Raw genomic sequence first — 24293 nt, forward strand, 5'->3', positions numbered from 1 at the left:
ATATTGTTGGGAATATAGGCATCTAGCTCTCCTGGTACCATGCTATTTTTAACGAATATTGTCATTTCTTTGTTATGTCAAAGCCATTTGTTCTCCTTGATGCGAAATTATGTTTGACTGAAATTACAGTGAAAGTTTTTTAAAAACAAAAAATCTAGTAGACATGTACATTCAAGTAATACCTGTTCCCTACCACTTCTAACTGTACCAGTATTTGTTCAAATTCAATGGAACCACTGCACTTCATATACATGTACTATTTAATTTTGTCACAATGCACAGTAATGGAGAGGGTGTTACAACTTACATGTACCAGATAAGACATACATGAATCATCAATATTCTACCTATTTACATCTGCCCTAGAACCTGATTTTCATGCACCCATGTTATGATAGACTGTATTATGGTATGTCTCAAGCTCTTCCATCTGTCTCTTAGCTTTTTCAAAAAATTCAAAATTTTAGTTTATCAATCCTTTTACCCACTAAGGTGATCTAATCAGCAATTAAAAAACTAATTAAGCTTTTGAACATCATATCTAGCAAAGATACTTATGTACACATTTATGTAACTTTACAATAATAGTTATGCCCTGTTCACATGGTGGTTTTACTGCCGGGTTTTTAAGGTCATGATTTTAAAGGCCTGGGCCTTTCCAATGGGAAAAAATAGCGACATTTGATCGAAATTGGGAAAAAAAGTTTCATTCAAAGAAAATAGGGAGATAGTGTAAATTAAGATAGAAAATAGAGACATAGTGCATTAAGGTATCACATCGGTAATTATTTTCACTATAGATTACTAAGGAGGGGAAAAATATTTAAAAATCAGTTACAGAATTGACGCCGAATAACGCAGTCAGACACGTTCTATGTTACCTATCTCGTCTGCCGACACCAGAAAAACGACACCCTACGCGGCATTTTTGAAAATAAATTACCCGGAAACAAGACTACCCTCAAATCCACGTGTTTTTCACATGTGTGTAAACAGCCGGAGTGCACCTCAGGAAGTAGCCTCAGCTACCAACAGAATATAGTTCCTTTGTATACACTTGGTTATTTCTACAAATTACACAAAATGTCCTAATCAGGGGTACAAAAATTAAGAGAAAAGAAGAAGAAGAAATGAGAAAAATCGCGCAAGGAAAAAAAATAGTTCTTTAAATATATAGAACTACAATTGACTAAGTTCATTTTGATTGGACAATTACCGGTGTGATACCTTAAGGTATGATTGGGCTCCTTCTAACTTTCAACATGTTCAATTTGGTTAAAGCTTACCTCATGCAAATAAGCAGAGACCAACAATTAGGTTTACTTAACAGTTTTGAAGCAAACTTGTAATCTGTGGGCCTGTGAAGAAGATTTAAGAATGATTAGGCTACCCTCCTTGCGAATTTCAAAGCAAAAATTGGGGAAAATATCTGATTTTTGGCATTGGGAATGGGACCTTATTCCGACCCCCTACAGACCCTTAAAAAACCCTGACTGCAGATTTTGAATTAAAATTTTCAAACTTTAATGCGCATGAAATAAAATTCATAGAATAGATACAGCCCATACATAATAGCAAATTGGAGTCGCATGCATCATACCCATGATTAGCAATTGATATATTTTTGTACAAAAAACTAATTCTAAAAAACTAATTCAATGTGAAAAAAAGTGAACAAACATTATTCCATGAGAAAATGTCATATATAGATTTGTGCTCACCATAGACACACTGGGTATATACATATGGAAGAAATTGCTTTTAAATAGTTTTGTGTTATTCATTAAAGAAATGAATCATAAAATTGATTTTAAAAAATCATGACAATGTGAGCTTGAAACCTAGCACTAACCACCTTTTCATCTATGAAACTTGAGAAACCCCCTATTCCGTCATCTAAATACAGAACAATTTTGTTACCTTCTTGTCATGCCATTTAAAACCTAAATATTCTTTGTCTAACTCATGCATAACTATGTGATGATACGCACGTTTTAGATCAAATGCAAAAAAGTAATAACCCGATTGAAAAAAATATCTAAACGTACTGGTATCCTCATACATGTACTTGTGTTTGAATTTAAACAAATGTGGATTGACACGCCTGCAGTCAAAAACCAGCCTTTGTTTGAATTTATTACCTGCTACCGCCAACGGGTTTACTGTCCTTGGTATTTTTATTTACTTTCAGAATACAACCTTTCTCTACTATCTTTTTGATTTCTTTGGACACAAACTGCTCATTGTTAACAGCAGATTTGTCGTTCTGCAATACAATATGTCCCGGTGTAGTAACCAAAGGCATCTGATAACCAAAGTTTAAAACGTCAATAACAAAGCTATTTGCTCCTATCGAACGCCATCGACCTACATTTTTCTTAATTGCCATGATTACCATTTTCAAAATTTTCACTTATCTTATTCTTTTTCAATTTTTCTGTGCAATCTTTCCTCCAGTGTCCCCTTTTGTTACAGCAGTAACAGTGCCCCGATCTCCAGATTCCCGTTGTTGTAGAGGTTGACTGTAAATCGTTTTGAGTCCTTGACGTTTCGTTCCACTTTCGCCTGAACCTTGTTAATTTTCTTTTCATCCTTCGAGTCCGATGTGATTGGATTTTTCACATATTCATTGACAACTCTCCACCCTGCCTCAGACGAATCCGTAAGCCTGGTTAATTTTTGTCTATTCTTAACGATATCCAAACCTTCTGCTATTCTCTGTTGAGCTTCTTCCACCTTGTGATCCTGCAGCTCTTTACTTGCGTCCTTGAGTTTATTGTTGACTTGTGTTTGTGCTGCTCTTCGTTTCCCTTTTCTTGAATTTATGCCTGTCAGACAGAACTTCTTCGAATTTTGCTTCATGTTGTTCAGCTATACATTTCTGGTGATTGTTAATACTTTCCTGCACATCTGATAATCTGCTGTACCAAAGTTCTGAAAAACTGCTCAGAGAATTATCATTATTCGCATGCTGTAAAGTTTGGTTGATTTTGTCTTTGAACGGCCTCGGCGTCCATTTCTTTTAACCCGTGCAGAACGGCGACTAGATGTGATTGCATTAACAAAACCTGCTCTTAAAACCCCTTACTAAGCATTTCTATTGGTCAGAACCCTAACACCATTCCATGGATCATGCCACTATACAGGTTATATCATTTGAATACAAATAGTGAATACAACATTTTCCCGCTATGTTATCGAAACACAGGAAAATATAAGTATTTTATCTCAAGTGTAATTTAATCATTCGTACTTTCTACATTCTATCGCGTACTTATACGTGATTTGTACATTCTCTCGCGTACTTTTACGTGATTTGTACGTTCTCTTGCCTACTTATACGTGATTCGTACGTTCTCTCGCGTACTTATACGTGATTTGTACGTTCTTTTGCGTAAACATACACAGCAAATCTTTATATGTCTAAGTACATAGCACTTTTTATGTAATTTGTACATTCTCTCACGTAAAAAGTTACTAATTTTATATATGTCTATTGCCTAAGTACATGCATATATTAACTTAATCTATACGTGATTTATGCATTCTGTCTCGCATAAAAATACATATTAATTGTATCTATACGTGAAAGGTACATACTAATTGGAAATTAAACGAGAGTTACCTGTAAAGTGTTGTTTGTAATTATACAAAAACTATTGGAAAGGAATGGAAGAATCAAATGAGATAACGCCAGTGTATCTAGCCTCAGTGTTTAAGTCTAATTAATAGCCGAAATGTACTTGAACGAAGGGTAGGAAAAAGGTTAGACATGCAATTCATCCATTCCATTCTAGTAATTAATTTGAATTACAATCAAATATCAGCTTACTAAGCCTTACAGGTACATGTCTCGTATAATTTCCAATTCTACTTCATCACTGTACATGCTATTACGTAACCACATGAAATTGTCAAGCTTTAAATGCGTCACAGAATTTAACATTTCTCGAGCCTTGGCGGGAGAAATATTCAAATCCAATAACGAATTTCATAAATTCCATCTGTCATAGGCACGAGTGTAAGATTCGATTTATCACACAAGTATTCTTCAACGCAATATATTCTATTTGTTTATTTCACAACCCGACTGTCACAGAATTGTTTTGCTTTCAATTTGATTGTGACATCGTCGCAACGTCACGGTTTCAAGAAACTTGAAATTATTTTCACTTCATATAAGACAAAAAAATCCCATTGGAACAACCCTGTTGACAAAACAAAGTCTTTTACCGCCAATGTTAACAATTTCAAAGGATGACATGTTGTTTTCTTCAGGTGGCGCATGAATGATTAACTTACCTAATTTGCATAATTATGAAACTGTGCTACGGGTTTATATCATTTTTTCGAACCCGTGTCATGAACCTGGGAAACGTACCGTTTTGTGATAATACAAATTAATTGATGATAATATGTCTTGTTCTTAAGTAAATATATACATCATTACATATGAACAGGGTATTTTTAGTTATCAGAACACTTTTATAAAGTCTGTCCCAAGCATGCCAAAGATGACTAGTTAATGCATTGACATGCCGATGTATTCCTCAAATGCGTAACATTTACAAAACTATCCGTGCTCATGAACCGGTAAAACAATTAAATTTAAAAAAAAAAACCTACTTCTTTAAGAAAAGAGTCAATTCTAGATTCTGAATACGAATCAGTCAATTCCAGATTGTTACCGGTCAAGTTTGTTTCAAAGTGCTTAAATCATATCGCATTTAATAAACTGATATTTATCTTCAACTTCGATAAACCCAGGCAAATTTCGTCAAAACCAAATGATTTCATCCAGTCCAGAACAACTGCGACATCCGGAATTTCTGAATATCTAGGAAAAGATGTTTTCTATCAAGCACCTTTAAGAAATCCTTTTAATAGTGCATGCTGTTACATACGACGATGAACAGCATCAACATGAGTCACTCCTTGCTGTATTGACACCATAATATTCAAAATTCAAGACCAGTATCATACAAAATTCTTTATAACTCTAAAACATGATTTACAATTGTGTAAAAGGAATGACTTTCCGGTCCACCACAGAATGTCTTCCATTTACATAGATAACACACATATTATTTTTTCTATTCACGAAGACAACAATATGTCTTTAGTTTCCTCCAATGAGTGTCTACTTTGGATTGATCTCCAGATCTTAAAGAAAGCAATGGGTTAAAAGTTTCCCAATATGTGAATGTTTCGTCATCTCTAGAATGTGGTGGCCAATCTGGCATTGTTAAGGTATCGCATAGCCGGTTTATTTGACAGATATATAATTCCTGCGTTAAAAAGAAAACGGCTATAAGGTACTTGTTGCTTGATCTAACGTCATTTTCTGAAAAACTGATATTATCATACAGAACGGGAGAAAACAAAACAATCTCAATCCAAAGCAAGAAATAGAGAAAGACATATATTGTGAATGGTTTCAGCTGCAGTATTTATAGTTTTCCTAATTTATGATATTGCATGTACATTAGCATAGCAAATAAATCAATATTTGGACTAATATTAAACATTTCAATGGCTCATTGAAAAACTCGTTTATCAAGTATTAATTTATGTATTTTCTTGTTTGAATATCTTCTTTCCAAAACTGCTTTGTAGTTTTACTTTACCTGAGATATCAGCAGCTATAAGCCAAATATATGCCAGATGTATGCCCATATTCATATTTTCTAACCGTTCTATCGCTCTCTAACGAACAAGTAAATTCTTTTTCTCATATATATTAAAATAAAATTTAGAAATTCGTTTCAAAATTAATGATGATATCTCCCTCATGCATAGCTCTGATCCTTGGACGAATTTGACTCCAGTTCTTTTGGCACTCTAGTTTTCTTTTTAGCTCCTACAAGTTTATTGTTATTTCGAATTTCCTAAATTTCGGCTTGAGCATCAATGAAGAGCCATTATTTCTCGAAATGCGCATCTGGTGCATCAGAATTGGTACCGTATACGTTTTACATTATGACCCCTGGGTCGATGCCTCTGCTGGTGGACTGTTAGTCTGCGAGGGTCTCTACAGCCCAGTAGATAAGTACTTCGTTACTAGCTTGAAAATACAGATGTATATTAAATTCCTGAGATAAGATTTAGAAATTTATTTCAAAATTAAGGATGATATCTCCCTCATGCATAGCTCTGATCCTTCGACGAATTTGGCTCCAGTTCCTTTGGCACTCTAGTTTTCTTTTTAGCTCCTACAAGTTTATTGTTATTTCTAATTTCCAAAATTATTTTTCGAAATGCACATCTGGTGCATCACAATTAGTATATATATATATGCTACGGTAGTTGTATGTTTAGCTACAAATTTAACGTGCTTATCTTGTCTATCATTCCATGTTGCCAACAGTGAGGAAAAAACGCGTAGAGGTCTAAGACATTAAGATGATGATTGAGTTGAATCTTTCCATGGTATACCTATTGATGTATTAATTGATTGAAGGTTACACGTTTAGTCTATCAAACTTGCAATGGTTTTGGTTATGAAATCTGGTAACCTCGGTTCATGGGTACTTTAGAACCAACAATGTTCAGTTTCCACTGCTGCAAGTCTTTCCTACTTAGATTTTATCAATGGATTTCATATTGAACCTTTGATTCCAATAAAGTCGAAATTTTTTCATTTTGTAATTGTCTATGAACTGCTCCGGTAGAGCTAACAAACATGATACTTAATTTTTAATGACAATGCTACGACAATGCTACGAATTTCTTCTAAATGAAAACGTTAAAATATCGAACAGTAACCAATCTCATAAATCCTTTAAAAATACAAAATTAAGAGTAAGACAAACAAGTACCCTTCGGCACAACAGAGGTGGGATCAGGAGCCTAGAAGGAATTGTGTACATATAGGAGTTACAATATATTGATCACCTTTTCATATATCCAATGGACAACAATGCCAGCCTCTTGTTGTTTAGGTACATTAAAGTATCCAAATGATTCTGAGTTAAGTCTATTTCATGGATAATAACTAGTGTCAAACGAGATAACTGGAAAGTTATTAACGAGGAAACGTAGAATTAGAAAATAAAGAAATACGTCCTCTTAAAGAACAAGGAAGTCCGATTCTAGAATAACCAACGTATATGCACTCAAGTAGGTGGTTAGATTTGCTAAGGGTAAGGTTGCCTATAGATTGGATTAAGTCCTCCATCGATGTTTTTTGTATGTGTTGCAATAGATATATCCAACAAACTCACTATACTACAATGGAAATCGTATAAGTCCCTGTAAAAAGAACTGATGTTAACTGTTTTAACTATTTACAATATTTATTTCAACATCAACAATTATCTTTACATTGCAAGATCCTATGAAATGAAAGGTGAAGACAACGAATAATGATGAATCTCACAACTTCCACAAGCAGGGGTATTTTAAATAGAAAGATTAGATCTTTTCTGCAGTGTTTGATTCAAGCAGATGTCGTATTGGAGAGAGTTTTTCTTCTGATAATTTACATTGAAATCCATTGTGGGGAAGATATTTATGTCATATATAGATATGAAAGGATGCGATAAGATTTAACATTGGATTGATATATCAACTTACACTGTATCAAAAGGCCAGATATTCGGAACACCTCTGACCTAGAAAAATTAAATTAGGCCAAATGATACCCGAATCACATCTTTGTGATATCATTATGATCCTCGTTAGTTTCGTCCTCTGTATTCGATAATTTATTATTTTACACATATGTGTGTGAACATCTTCACTTTGTTACTAGATTATAGAGTAACTTGTCACGGTAAGCTGGAGAGTTCTAAAAATTGCGTTTGTATCTAAAAAAAAAAAAAAAAAAATATTAGCGCAGTGTCTTCTCTATCCAAAACAACTCATACATTTTCGTTGTGCTTAATATTATTTAGTTAGTTTGAAAATCTGCATTTACGATATTTGTGTTACGGCATACTCAGATTATTATCTGATGAAAGCCTAGAAAGAGTATTTATTTCAATGTCCTAGGGTTAAAACTAATAAGTTGTGAAATAAAATACATACGTAATCAAACTTTTTTTTTAAATATTCGAGACATATATAAACAGAATCAAATATTAAATATCAACTTCAGAACATCGCAATTTTCCTTCAACAGCATAATGAAAATTTCACAAAAACTGGTTATAACGCTAAACTAGTATTAATGGTAGTTTTATGACACTGTTTCTTTACAAAATTATACAGTGTTTGTAAAAAAGGAAATATATCGCATAATGGACTTAAGGTATTCCATGTATAATGACAGGATAATGAACAATTTTGAAGGATTTGGATCAACATAAATGTTTATTGTTAAATAATGATGAAAGTGAAGCAGATGAAATTCACATGACTGGTAAATGATTAGAAGCTGACCTTTTTGCACTTAAGACTTTTTGGAAGAGTTGTCTTCCCTTTGTAAAAATAAGAAAAATCTAATTTTCTAAAAATGTGTGTGGTCAATGATTAATTTTATTTCATATTTTCACTAAGAGAAAGTGTTTGTAACTTTCTACCAAGAGATTTGTGTGAAAATATAATTTCGTTCTATAAAATATTGTAATAAAACATGTTTTTCCTATATACTTCAATGTTAAATTCTAGGTGAAATAAATCAAGCAGTAAACAAAATTTTCAAAATTCCTATGGTGGATTATTTTTATTTGATGAACCCTTCAAAATGATACCATGATTACCAAAATTCCACCATCCATTCTTAGATATGAAATATGGTCATTATACAATGAGTACCTTAATAAAGAATTCTATGGAAACATGATTATTGTCCTTGGATTCAATATTTTGAAACATGTCATTGATTTTTCATATATGAATTAAATTTTTGAAATAATTTATATTTTAACAATAACCATTGGAAAAGACTCCAACAAAATTGATGTTGTCATCATGCATAGATCCAAAAAAAAAAATCCCCAAAAAAATCATCGATTTTGCAAAATCGGATGACGCAAAAGAGGTTGGTATTACTTTAAATGATAGAGAGCACTTAAAAGTTTCTTTGAACTACTCAATTCCAGTATTGTGCAGTAGCGACATCAGCAAAAGATAATTTCATTGCACAAGAACCAATTTTGGGGACCCCTCTATAAAACTTTCTACGTCTTTCGAAATTCTCAAGGACTGAGGACTATTGTAATAATCAATGAATTCGTGTTTGCCCTTCTCTTAATTTTGTATTTTTGATAGGATTTATGAAATATGAGATGAACTGTTTTTATTCACACAAGATGAATACTGCAAGTAATAATGAAATAAAGGAAGTTGACGATGGGGAAGCCTAATTCACCCCCTTGTCATAAGCCAAAGTCATCCCCCTTGTCATAAACTTCAGTTGTTAACTTACACATATATTGTAATTCTTCAAGCCTTTGCATGCTAGTCTTTACTTTTCCATTATATAAATCTTTAAATCGATATGGCCATATGTGTCAAAAGAAGGAATGCCGAACAAAATTAGTGATCCTAATTATTCGCGAACAATTAGAGGGCTTTCCACCTACCATGATTAAGAAAAAAATTAAGAATATTCAAGATGATGTAAGAAACTCAAAAAGACCTTGAAAATCAAAAAAAAATAATTCAGGATGACCTTTGACTTTGACCTAATATTGAAGGTCAAAGGTCATCGGTCTTAATGCAAGTGGCCCCATGTCTCTTGCTATATTAATATAAAAGTTATAGGCTTAAATAATGATATTGGATACTTTCAAGGGCAATAACTATGCTTAAGGGTTTTTCTATCCCTTTGATTAATTTTTCTATGCAAGAGGGTTTTACTGTGAATTCATTAGCGAAGGTTTCGTGTCTCTATGACTTTCCGTTAAGCAGGACTAGCGATAACAAGGTTTTTAACGCGAGTCTCCGAAATTCACAAAAGGGTCAAAGTTCAAAGTGCATTTCGAAAAGAAAGAAAAAAGAAGAAAAAACCACACAAATCAATAAAAATAATCAAATTTAAAGTGGAACTCACAATATTTTATTTTGATAAAGCAATCATATTATTATTTTTACAAATTGTGATCTGCACATCGTTAGGAAGTTGGAGCACGGCGTTATACTGACGCACTCAAGATGTAATGAGTTTTAAATGAGGAAATAATTTTATAATTCCATTTAAAGTTAAGAAATACAATATTCTATTATTTATATGATTAAAAGTTCAATTATTTTGTATCTTTAAAATCTTTGTAAATCTACCAGTTGGTAGAAACTGGAAGCACAAGTTATATACCGGGTATGTTGTTACAAGGTGAAGGTCAGTTGATCCGAGTGTGTATTGAATTTGAAGACCAGAACAGAATTATGTAGTGCTTAGCTTCGATATATCCATTTTCTCGCAGTTTATCTGGGTTTTTGTCCAAGTTGTATTTGAAAAGGTGACTGGGTGGTTTATTTTAAAGGTAAAGTTCTTGCTCTAACAAAAACATATCCACGTCTTTTTTCTCGTACCTTCCTTCGAAAAATTGAAAAATACTCAGTCTAAATCCTTTCTACCGACAACTAGTACACCCGAATACGGCACAAAACATCTTAATGCAATATTATTTCAAACTGTTAACGTGATAATTGTTTTTTTGTCGATTAAATCTAATTTGTTTATGAAATGACTTATAGATGTTTTCAAACCCGAGGGCGCATATGACGTCACACATAATGGCACGTAAAATAGCGAAAGTAAATATGCATACCACGGTATCGCAAGATTTGAATTCCATCGCTTTCAAACTCGAAAACTACGCAACATATTTCATTTAAAACACATTTAAAGTGGTTTTAGGCATGGAAAGAATTTTGCTGAAAAAAGAAAAACGTTTAAAAACATGCGTTGTGTCCTTTAAGATAAAGGCAAACACAGACCCCTGGATATAACAGATGTTGGATTGGGTGCCTAGGAGGAGTAAGCATCCCTATGTTGACTGGTCAAACCTGCCTTGAGCCCTATTAATTGATCACGTAAACGGAGTAATTCTTAGTCAAAATTAGTATGTAAAAATATGGATATGATGTTTATGGATCTGAATTGATTCTATCCGAAAGCATATGCTGCGTATGATCATTTGTTAAATGGAGGTAGGCTACTGAAAAATACGATAATGACAAAAACGTTGATGTTACAGTCGCGTTTCAAGTCAATATTTTGCATATTCTATGGCAGTTATAAATTATTATGATTTAGTTTCAAATTAAAATCCATCAATATTGTCTGGCGTGTTTCATAGAAATAATTATGCCGTTCTTTTATGCTGAGTTTAACTACCGAGTACTCCGTTTACCTGATCAAAACAGTAGTCTTACGGCGGGTGAAACTGGTTAACAGGGGATGCTTACTCCTAGCATCTGATAAATCTATAGTGTTTCTGTCGTCCGTGTTTTCCCTACTCTGGATTTGTGTTCTTTATAACATTTATGAGAATGGTTACGGTTTATCAAATTCTACATATTTGTAGTATGATATGGCATAGAATGACTTATATATGCTTAAAAACAAGAACAAGACCATTAGTTATGCTACCATACTTAAATTATTTTGAAATTTGGGTTAAACATCTTCAATATTTGGGTCATTGGTGTTATTGATATCAAGGAATAAGACAACACTCGGCAATGGACTGCGATGATGGAAATGAATTGTGCAAAAATCTCTTTTACGTCTTTCCTTATGCATTTATGTGTTCTAATAACATTCATTAATATAAGATTCACTCTCTAACTTTCATCCACTCCTAGAATTATTTATTGATTTCCTGATATATACGGAGATCAAATTTATCCAGAGCAAACATTGCAGCACTAGCACCTCTATATTTAAATATCACTTTGCTGTAAAAATGTGCTATACAGTTTAGAATATAATAATTGATAAGATTAAATCTAAGTTGAGTATTCTATCAAAATGAAGATTTCGGTTTTATTGAATATATAGCATGATATACCTTTGGTATATTCAAGGGTCCGTGTTTGTCCAACTCTCTATTTTGTATTGTTTGTGGGGGTTATCAGATCACTGGTCCATATCTTCGCCTTTCATAGAATTCATTTTTGTATGGGAAGACAATAATGTAATTTTGCTTCCTTCAGAGCCTCTGAACATGTTTTTTAATAAACCATATTAACAAAAAAGTTAATAAACCTTACTTGTTTCTTCTATTATTAAAATAGTCAATCACAATCTTACAGGACAACATTCCGACACCAAAACTGCAGCTAAAATTGCTTTCAATGTTTGCTGTTGGTTTTTTGGGTTGTTTGTTTGTTTTTTTTTTTTTTTTGGGTTAACATCAAAATGTAATCAAGCAATATTGTATGGATATATATAATTTAATCAAGCTTTCTTTGTAATTCAGATACCTATACAGCAATAAACTAACAACGTTACAGAAAGGATTGTTTGAGGGATTGACGAAATTAACGAAACTGTAAGTACATGTATATTTATATATAATATGAATTCATTATTTGTATTCACCTGAGGATGGATGTTAAAATCCAGAAAGCGCTAGTGATTTAAATATATTTTGGAACTGTATAAATTCCTGCTTTTTTATTCAATTATATATATATAGTGCATCTGATTATTTCTTTTATGTCATCTTCAATGCATATAGTTATATCATTAAATCGATTAATTATGTCGTGTTTCACATCAACATGTATATAACTAGAAATTCATTCGGTGCCTCATACACTAACACATGCATCACACGCTCTAACAGATGACAGTTGTCCATCATTTCACACAAATCATAATGGGTAATAACATTTTATGTGTCCTTCATATCCTTGATATCGTGCTCTACTTAACAAAGTTCTTTTCGCATAATGTACTCCAACAATTTTGTGTTGGTATATCTATAATTCAATCAATATATCACACGCAATAAGATCACAGTCATCTACCATTTCAAACATCATGCTATGAATATTGTACATGTCTTTCACGTTCTTGAAAATTGTCTTCTACTTAACAAAGTTTCTTTTTTCAATTAGCTTATTATATTTGAAATATTAGAATACACAATTTCTTTACATTAGAAAGAAAATGAGTAAATAAGTTATTATCTATACACTTGTTTCATATTCTACAATCTACATGTAGATGCAATACATTCACAGTTCCTTATCTTCCCCTTTCATTCTTGATAGACTGATTGCTTGCTTGATTTACATCCGTCGAAATTTTACACTCATACTAAATTGTCATCTTCTTTGGGTCAAGTACCACAAATATAGACCTATGTTTAGTGTTCAGGGCACATGTTTACTAAAGTTCGTAGACGTAAACGTAGACATCTAGATATAGTGTACGTTTATGTGTATGTGTGGGGGGGCGGTATTCACTGGTAGTTGTAGACGTACATTTACGTCAGAAATAAGCGTAACTTCACTTGTCCTATACTAGTGCACATAAGCTGATCGTAACGTTACAAATAAACAAAGAAAAGATATTGGAAAAATGTCTGTTGGACATGATTATATGACCATTGTGATATTCATATCATGGGTGAAAATAATTCAATTTCCTAGCTAATCGAATGCAAATGCAAAATAAACAAGCTAATTTTCATTCTTAATTTCATATAGTGCACATGTACTTCACTCGAAAGAAGCTTTTTTTCATATACCAATGTGTCCAAGCATGAGAAAAATTTATTCCATTTCAGTGAATACAAAAAAGAACGACACAGTTCTTCATTATTTAATGAAATTTCAAATGAATTTGAAAAATAACACTGTTTTAATTTTTAACACATTATCCCTAAGACATGTACAGTAGACTTACAATAATGTTCAACATTGGCGAACATTAGAAAACTGAAATCAATTACCTGTTAATAACTCAATCACCCAGAATATTTATTCCTCCTACGTACCTGATCCCACCTCTGGTATATCCAGGAGTCGTTGTTTGTCTAGCTCTTTATTTTATATTCCTGTGAGAGTTATGAGATTGATCACTGTTCATTATATTCACCTTTCATTCATTTCCTGCGGAAACAGTATTTATGATTTGTTTGTAAGGAATTTAGATTAAATCTAAGATATTCATTGATTTGACTGCTCAGTAATGTTTGTGATTGTTTTTATTCAGATTAACCTTATTCTAACATTGCTCTAAGATAATTGATAGAGAAAGATACAAACATATAACACGGACTTTATAAATACAAAGAGTGAGCTCTTTCATGTTTAGAAATCTATTTCAATGGAATCCGAATGGAATAAATATGGGGAAATAAATAACACTTCAACATATATATAATTATACATAAACACGTGATGAAACTATGGCATTTCGTTAACTGAAAGGTTGCTGAATGTTACATAATAGTGACTGAATGGTCCTGACATTCCGTCACCTTTCCAGGCCATTCAGTAAAATGTCAGTCTGCTGAACGGCATAGATTTATCCTGTAAAATATATAAATACTTAGATATTAACGGCATGTTCGTGAGGGTTAAATATAGACCTCAATAGGATATCAATTTCATAAAGTCTGTCATATATATATAAGTTATAAGTCTTCCTAGGCACCTGTTCCCACCTCTGGTATATCCAGGGGCCTGTGTTTGCCGTAATTTTGTTTTCATTGTAAACGTTATGAAATCAAGATGCTATTCAGCCCCTATATTTGCTCCTCACGAACATATTAACAGGTGTGAAAGAGAACCTTCAAACGTATTGTGCCACAACATATGCGAGAAGTGGTGTAAATCAAATATGGATTCCAAAAAATTCTGAAGAAATTTTAGTAAATTTGAAATCTCAAAACATTTCTCAAATCAACAACACCTAAACGTATGACTTTTTAACACTTTTAATGACCATCCCTTACGATTGATTAAAGACCAGACGTTTTAAAATCATAGACAGTTTCTTCTTCACGAAAAAGGAAATATTCGTATCTAGTAATCAGTCGTCCAAAAATTGATTTGCTGGAGTTCCTCATTGAAAAGATCTTCGTAGTCTTCGGTGGTCAGATCTTCCAACAGTTTGTTGGTATTCCCATGGGTACGCATTGTGTTCCGTTAGCTGACATTTCCCCATATTCTTATGAAGCAGAGTTTGTTCAAAAGCTTCCAAGTGATAAAACGACAATCTCTTGCTGTGACCTTCAACTCGACATTTAGATACATTGTCGATTTATTTATTAACAATAATCATTTTCATTCATACATCGATTCAATCCCTGTAAAATCGAAATAAGAGCCGCCACAGAGTTCTTCACATCTTCTTTGAATTTAGATATTTTATTGAAAATGAATATTAAGGGCAAACTAACTCATCTTTATGAAAAACGGGATGATTTCAGCTTCCTATCACCAACTTTTCATATCTATGTAGCAATATTTCATTATCACCTGCATATGTTGTTTATATCTTTCAACTGACTCGATACGCAAAAGCTTGTTCTACATGTGATCAGTTGTTTTTTTTAAAATTGAGACAAGCTACTAACAAACAAGTTGATGGTACAGGGGATTCAACACTCTCGTTTGAAGTTAGCATTTCGCAAATTCTATGGTCGTTATAATAATCTAGTTTGCCAATACAAGCATTCCTTGAGTCATATGCTGTCTGACATGTTCAATAGCTATTGTTAGGCCGCTCTTGGCACACTGTTTTTAAGTACATATTTTTAAGTTTACCTCATCAAGATATAGTGCTCACAGCAGGTGGGACCGGTCGACAGGGGATGCTTGCTACCACTAGGCACCTGATACTGCCTCTGGTATATCCAGTAGTCCGTGTCTTCCCAACTGTCTATTTCGTATTACCTATAGGAGTTGTGAGATTGATCACTGTTGGTTATCTTCACCTTTCATCCAAATGTAAATGAAACAGACGTGGAGAACAATTGCTAGAAATATCTTTTGGAAAATCGAATATCTACTTCAAAAGTTGACCGAAACAGAATTTTCTACAACTCGTGGCGTGTCGTGTGGAACATGATCCAAAGAGATTGGAAACCTAAACTCCGAATGACCGGAGTGAATAAAAGCTACAGATATCGATGCGTACATTAAGTGTGTTTGAATGGAAAGGTCCAATACAGGGTATCTGAAAATATAGCATACAAATATAGGTAACATATATAGGAAATGGAATATTGTGCACGAAAAAATAGTTATGGGTATGGTTGTTACATTCTACATGTACTGGTGGATTTCAGAACGTGACTCAGAGGATTATGATATCACGTGCGTCTGTTAACTGCTCACAGGGCCTCATTTTCAATGGAGATACCCATGTTGTATCGTTTTTCCGTTCTCCTATTGGTCAATTAAATAAGTCATCATGTTTTAAAAATGTGTAATCTCACTGACTATTTATTTCCCAAATGAAAGTGAAATTAGCACTATCAAAAATAGATTGAATACCAACTGTAGTAAATACTAAAGATAATATCCGTTTGTAAATTGGATTTTTGAAAATCAACACCTCATACAATTTTAACCAGAAATTGATTGTACTGTATAATGAATGGTACATGAACAATAATCATCATTATAGATTCAATGAGTTATACAAATCATTCTATCATGGGAGTTGTTGATCTGTTTACACAATACACGTATTACTAACTTTGTTTCAATTTGTCAAAAACTTTGAAAAGAAAAATAAAGAAAACCACAGGTATAAGCATCACCTTCTTTCAAACTATGTAAAATCTTTCAGTATGCATACATGAACAAAATGAGCTATCATATGATTGGATTATGTTATACCTTCCATTCTCTTATCGTTGACTGTACTATTCACAACACCATATAATGTCTCAATTGGATGGAAACAGTGTTAAGCATTCAATATATCAAGCTATAGGACTCATGGCGGGTTTGACCGGTCGACAGGGAATGCTTACTCCTCCTAGGCACCTGGTCCCACCGATCGTATATCCAGGGGTTCATATTTGCCCAACTCTCTATTTTGTATTCCTTAAAGAGTTATGAGATTCACCACTGTTCGTTATCTTCACCTTTCATATCATTGATGGAAAAGTGAAGATAACGAGTAATGATCCATCTCATATATACATCTGTGTGTCCTTTTGTCAGAATACGATTCAAATTAAAATATTTAATGAAATAAATGCACACAAATAACTTATATAACGTCGATCTCTTCAATGCATAACTTATACACCGTCGATCTCTTCAATGTAAATCTTTTTTCTTTAATACCAGAAACATCCTGTGTATTGAAATTGAATATTTAATCTCAACGTTTGCATGCCGCTTTAGGAGTTAATATTGAATGTGTCCGGTTACAAATACAGCAAAACTTACAACATTTATTCAAAATCAGCAGGTGTGTGTCAAAATATAGTAATACATACACCACTTACAAGTATTAGAACATGTATATCGAAGACGTTCAGAGAAAACATTGATACTGACAAAATATGTTCATAATAAATTCATACATGTACAATGCAGCACTCTCCATTAAAGCTCGTGCAGATGAACTAGCTGACTCCCCGAGACTACTGACGTCTAGAATTGATCTCAGCACTAGCTGATATAGCTAGGGGGAAATCGTTGATGAATAAAGTGTTTCGATTGAAAAAAACATCGACGACAATTTTATTTCTGTATTTTTCAAAGTCTGATTTCTGTTTGTTAAAAATTTCAGTTTTTGTAATGCATGTCCCCGTGTTATAGATGCATCCATATAAATCATGTTTGACGTTTTTGTTACATGTGTGTTCTATTTACGGACTAGCAAACAAATTCATCAGGACAACGAGCAATTAAATCTATTGAATTAACTAGTTAGTATGACTAGCGTCTTAGAAAAGTTATCATGAAGACTGATGTAAATATCAATTTATTTTTTCATGAAGATATTGAATCTCGGTAAATCATGATAAATCAATGAATATAAGCACAAAATATTGGTGTCCATCCCCGATTAACCCTTTATTTGATGTCGAATTATTTAACCTTTCGGTATAAAGATATGAACATTACTCAAGCCTGACTATGAAAACATAGAAAACATACTTGGAGCCTGCAGTGTTGTCAAATATAACTGAATGGAATTTGATAACAGAAGCAGTTTTATTCCCAAATTGGATTGCTGCTTGATTCTATGAGATTGATGCTACATTTCATTATAAAACACAAATAAACATAGGAGGTTCCGGAACCTTTGCTCGCTTATACATTACCCGTTCCTTTCGAGGACCGAAAACTTGTCACCTGCCCCCTCGTCTCAGATTTTTTTCAAGTCTCTCTAAAGTGAATCCCACATCCGCCCATGCATATAAGGCAATATGCGTTAAAGTAGCTAATTTGATTCATTAAATGTTGAAGTGGGATCATGAAGGTTTGCAAATGAAGCAAGTTCGGATGTTTTTATACTTTGAGTGTCAATGAATTGCAGAAACCAGCCGTATGTACGTGTTTGTATGTATCATATATCTAATATTTTTCTGTTCGATATCTTTGCCAATTGTAAGTGTAATGGTAGTCATTTCCTTATAAATATGATGCAGTTGTGAAAAAATATATGTATGAATTTGATAAATATAGTATGTCTATTTCAACGGCTAGACATGTCGATAGAAATGAGAGTAGATAGTATTACATTTTATGACGTATGCCAAAGTGAAACTTATCAGTTCATGTCCTCATGTGTTTTCAAAAAATGACATTTATTTGTTAAACACATACCTGCAGCTCTAGCGTATTCAAACCGAAATTACTTCTCTTTTGATAAATTCATTCATTTAATAATTCCCGGAATAATGAGTCCTTTCTATCCCTTACACAAGGCCATTCCGGGAAGTACTTCTTGCTAATGCGTCGTATGAAATGAAATTCGTATTCATAACAGTAATAAATTTTTTTTTTCAATTATCGATAACACATAATTCTGCTACAACAAAAAAAAAACCCCCCGTTATATATAAACTTCAAAATTTGTCCAATTTTTTTCTAAAATACGTGACGTATTACGTGGAGCACGATCCAAAGAGAGTGGAAACTTAAACTCAGAATGACACGTGTGATTGAATACTACAGATATGGAGGGGTACATTTATGAGTCTTTGAATGGAAAGATCCAATATAGGTTAACTGAAAATATAGTGTACAAACATAGGTTACACAGCAAGTTTGATATTGTGCGTGAAAAATATATATTAAAAAAGTTATGGGTATGGTTGTTAAATTTTACGTGCATTGGTTGATTTCAGAACGTGTCTCAGAGGATCATAATATGACGTGCGTCTGTTAACTGCTAGCAGAGCCTCATTTTCAATGGATACTCCCCCTGTTATATCGGGGTTTTTTCTTTCTCCGAAAATAATTCAACCTATTTTAGAAATATGTAATCCCACAATCTGACCCATCAGAACTCCCGTGTTCATTCTCATTATTCTGCCAGCGGTTCGTGTGCAGATCAGTTGATTACAAACCACAGCTGAACATGGGAAATTAAGTTGTTGGAGTTTTTTGTCTAATTGAAATTAAAAATTAAAATTACAATATAGTGATACTAAAAAACGATTTTATTGGGAAAGATCTATCCCGGACCCGTTTTTCCGGGGGTGGGGTCTATGAGGGGGAAAATCTATGCTACAACACCGGTGTTTCTATACTCCACTACACAAAGTATATATTCATTAATTATTTGTTTGCTGTGCAAGTATAAGTAAAAGAATATTGCAAGAAAGATCAAATAAAGCATTCAAAGATGTCTTCCTTTTATTTCGTAGGCTGTATATTGTAACAAATACTTTATGGGGATATAAATTTATCCAATCTGGATAACGAAACCGTTTTATAACACAGGCACTTGTTTCATACATGTATGTGTTTTATAAGATGTTCACAAATTCATTGACGCATCCAAAAGGTTCAAAATCTAACAACCCCTGCACATTCTTCCTTTTCACAAATATTTCACACGACAATGAAGTATTATTATTATAATTATTATATCCCCACTTGTAATAGATTCTTTCACCATTATTACTCCTATTATCTTCAAATTATTAAAGCTATCTTCAAATATTTGAGTTTATTAATTTGGCGCTCCATAGAGAACTGTTCCTAGTGTATTCAGGTGCTTTCCAACTCAAGACATCATACCAGCTCTTGCCATAAATGAATCTTACCATACAAGTGACTAACACACACTTGAATATGTTGCAGAAAAAAAGATCAGGTGGGTCACATATATAGCCACCTCTTTTATAATTTCTTCATTTTTAAGGGATTTTTTCCTTGAGAAAAACATGAAAATAAAAAATGTGTCGCTATTTAAGGAATTTTATCATCCCTAATAGTTTGTGATTTCTTGACTGTTTGGTGATAATGTTGACAATCAAGAATCAGTCACTGGTTATCCATGTGAAATTTAGGTATCCCATATGAATAAACTCATGTTTAATTTACTACAATAAAACATATTAACCAATTTTGATCAAATAATCAACAAAGATGGATCCATACGACAATGCTTGTATTGGTAAAAGGAAAAAAAAAGAGTTCCATTTCTCATACCAATGATATATGTACAAATATCAAAATCAACAAGAAGCTCATGGGCCACATCGCTCACCTGGCTCACCTTGGCCCTGCTGTTGTGATTTTTAAATGATACCTAGCAAATCTCGGACATTCACTAGGATGAACCAAAGCCACAAAAAAGATCCCTCCCTGCTCAAAGGCCGTAAGCGTCGAGCACAAAGGCCTAAATTTTGCTGCCCTTCACCGGCAATGGTGAAATCTCCATATGAGTGAAAAATTACCGAGAGGGACGTTAAACAATATTCAATCAATCAATAAATCTATTATACAGTATACCAGTTTGCATAGATTGAGTTAAAACCCTTTGTGATTGTTCCTGCTCTGAATCACTATGCATTTAGATTTTTGTACACATGTGAGGTTGTACAGAAGATTTTTTGAAAATTTGGCAATTTTTGACAATTTTTTGGCCCCCACCTATGGCCCCAGGGGAACAGAAGTCGTAAAATTTACAATTTACCTTACCCTTATCCTAAAGGTGCTTGATTCCAAATTCGAAAAAAATTGAATGGTAGTTATAGAAAAGTTTTAAAATGTTCAATTGTTAATGATGACGGACTCCAACAGATGCAGACCAATTGGAAAAAATGTCACCTTAGTTTACTCAAGTGACCTAACATTATACAATTCTTCTAAAGCTCTTGAAAATTGATAATGCTATAAAAGCCTAGTCTGATCCCTTACACTCCATTGTAATAGGTTAGTGTAAAAACAGACTGGCGGGAATAGGGACTATAAGAAAGCTATGAGATTAGTTCAATATTCAAACCTATTTGAATAGTAAGTATCTAACCGAAATGGGATGATTTCATCCAAAATATTTTACTAAAATTATTTGTGGGGATATGAGTTCACATAGACATTTTGTTTCAAAATGAGTATGAGTATGGAAATGAACTTGGGTTCAAATTGACTGGTTACCTAATATGGCTACATCAACAACAAAAAATCACTTGAAGCTGTGAGTTTTTTTGGGTCATATGTGGGTTCAGAGAATATTGGAAAGTATGTTAGGAAACAAGTATAGTGGAAAAATATGTTAGGATTTTTAACATTAAATTTATGAGTCGGCGATGCAGGAATGCAGTGATATAGGGACTCAACCATGCAACTGTCATTTGAGGGGTGGGACGTAAATCAAAGATAGTTATAAGGGGTTGATCTTAAGCTTTCTGGTCTGTCCCAATATCTTCTCAAAGAGCTACAATTCTGCAGCTAGTTCTTTAGAAGATTCTTTAAAGATTTCCCATGTATATATTTCGCATGTAAAACTTTGATCCCCTATTGTGACCCCACACATTCCCTATGGACCACGACTTTAACAAAGTTAAACCTGCACTATATCTGAATGTAAAACATTGATCCTCTATTGTGACCTCACTCTACCCCCGTACACCATGATTTACACAACCAGGAACCTTTTAAGTGAATTTAGACTTTTCTGGCATAGTGGTTCTTGAGAAGATTTTTTTTGAATGACCCTACCCTAATTTTGCATTCTCATGATTATTTCCCCCTTGGAATTGTGCATGACCCTTTTTATGAACAAACTTGAATCACCTTCACCCATGGAAGATGTATACCAAGTTTGATTGAAATTGGCCCAGTGGTTCTTGAAAAGACGATGAAAATGTGAAAAGTTTACAGACAGACGGACGAAAGGCAAAGGTGACCAGAAAAGCTCACTTGAGTTTTCGGCTTAGGTGAGCTAAAAAGTATATAAACATGTTTAATGTTAAACCTGTTTGTTTTATTGCTAAACAGCTTCATTGCCAGCATCTACCCTCACTGAGCTTCCATCATCATGAAAGGTGAAGATAACGAACAGCGATTAATCTCAAAACTCCATTTTGATTATCCAGGCCAAATTAATCCTTTCGGAGGGGCTAGGGCTGGGTGTCCTGTTGAGGTCGAAATTTGTTTTTCTATACTTGGTGACCAAGTAGATTGATCCTATCCAATCCTGTAAACTCTGTGTCTCGTTTTACTATTTCATTCCATGTCAGCTTTGGTCTATCTGTGATGACCTTAACTGTTGATCATGATACACGACATTATCTGACAAATCTTCAAAAAATATTTAGAAGAGGAATTAATAAAACGTCTTCGTAAAAGGTAGCAATGAATAGCAATAAATGTATAGTTAGATGAAAATCATAATTTCTATTCCTAAAAAATAAGTGTTTATCAGCTGTAAATCTTAATTCACATATCAATTATCATTTTTAAAGATTCAAAGTGATACAGATATCATAAATATTTTATGACAAATATATCATAATTATAGTACCGCAATATTTTTGCTGTATTTCAATTGGAGGCTGTCCAAATAAAAATCATTAATTATACTCCTAAAGGTGCAAATCAAATCTTGTATATATACCTTTTCTCAAAACATTTTTAATGAGCTGTATTGCACCTGTTGTAGACTCTCTTTCGGACTGGCTCATATTGTTGGGAATATAGGCATCTAGCTATCCTGGTACCATGCTATTTGTAACGAATATTGTCATTTCCTTGTTATGTCAAAGCCATTTGTTCTCCTTGATGCGAAATTATGTTTGACTGAAATTACAGTGAAAATTATTTAAAAACAAAAAATCTAGTAGACATGTACATTCAAGTAATACCTGTTCCCTACCACTACTAACTGTACCAATATTTGTTCAAATTCAATGGAACCACTGCACTTCATATACATGTACTATTTAATTTTGTCACAATGCACAGTAATGTAGAGGGTGTTACAACTTACATGTACCAGATAAGACATACATGAATCATCAATATTCTACCTATTTACATCTGCCCTAGAACCTGATTTCCATGCACCCATGTTATGATAGACTGTATTATGGTATGTCTCAAGCTCTTCCATCTGTCTCTTAGCTTTTTCAAAAAATTCAAAATTTTAGTTTATCAATCCTTTTAACCACTAAGGTGATCTAATCATCAATTAAAAAACTAATTAAGCTTTTTGAACATCATATCTAGCAAAGATACTTATGTACACATCTATGAAACTTTACAATAATAGTTATGCCCTTTTCACATGGTGGTTTTACTGCCGGGTTTTAAGGTCATGATTTCAAAGGCCTGGGCCTTTCCAATGGGAAAAAATAGTGACATTTGATCGAAATTGGGAAAAAATGTTTCATTCAAAGAAAATAGGGAGAAAAACAATCCATAGTGCATTAAGGTATCACACCGGTAATTATTTTCACTATATATTACTAAAGAGGGGAAAAAATCATTAAAAATCAGTTACAGAATTGATGCCGAATAACGCAGTCAGACACGTTCTATGTTACCTATCTCGTCTGCCGATACGACAAAAACGACACCCTACGCTGCATTTTCGAAAATAAATTACCCGGAAACAAGACTACCCTCAAATCCACGTGTTTTTCACATGTGTGTAAACAGCCGGAGTGCACCTCAGGAAGTAGCCTCAGCTACCAACAGAATATAGTTCCTTTGTATACACTTGGTTATTTCTACAAATTACACAAAATTTCCTAATCAGGGGTACAAAAATTAAGAGAAAAGAAGAAGAAATGAGAAAAATTGCGCAAGGAAAAAAAATTTCTTTAAATATATTGAACTACAATTGACTAAGTTCATTTTGATTGGACAATTACCGGTGTGATACCTAAAGGTATGATTGGGCTCCTTCTAACTTTCAACATGTTCAATTTGGTTAAAGCTTACCTCATGCAAATAAG

General features: G+C 33.3%; 1 protein-coding gene across 50 annotated transcripts in view; it reads left to right on the forward strand.

The window, feature by feature from the left end:
• Positions 1–24293, forward strand: part of LOC125659436 (leucine-rich repeat-containing protein 15-like) — a 615079-nt gene that overhangs the window by 32565 nt on the left and 558221 nt on the right. For all 50 annotated transcript variants that reach the window (XM_056149051.1, XM_056149060.1, XM_056149061.1 and 47 more), the window contains exon 3: positions 12372–12443. In XM_056149051.1, the coding sequence (XP_056005026.1) occupies positions 12372–12443 (72 nt within the window). The remainder of the gene's footprint in view (positions 1–12371; positions 12444–24293) is intronic.

This window comes from Ostrea edulis, chromosome 9 (assembly GCF_947568905.1).
Source record: "Ostrea edulis chromosome 9, xbOstEdul1.1, whole genome shotgun sequence".
Lineage (NCBI taxonomy): Eukaryota > Metazoa > Mollusca > Bivalvia > Ostreida > Ostreidae > Ostrea > Ostrea edulis.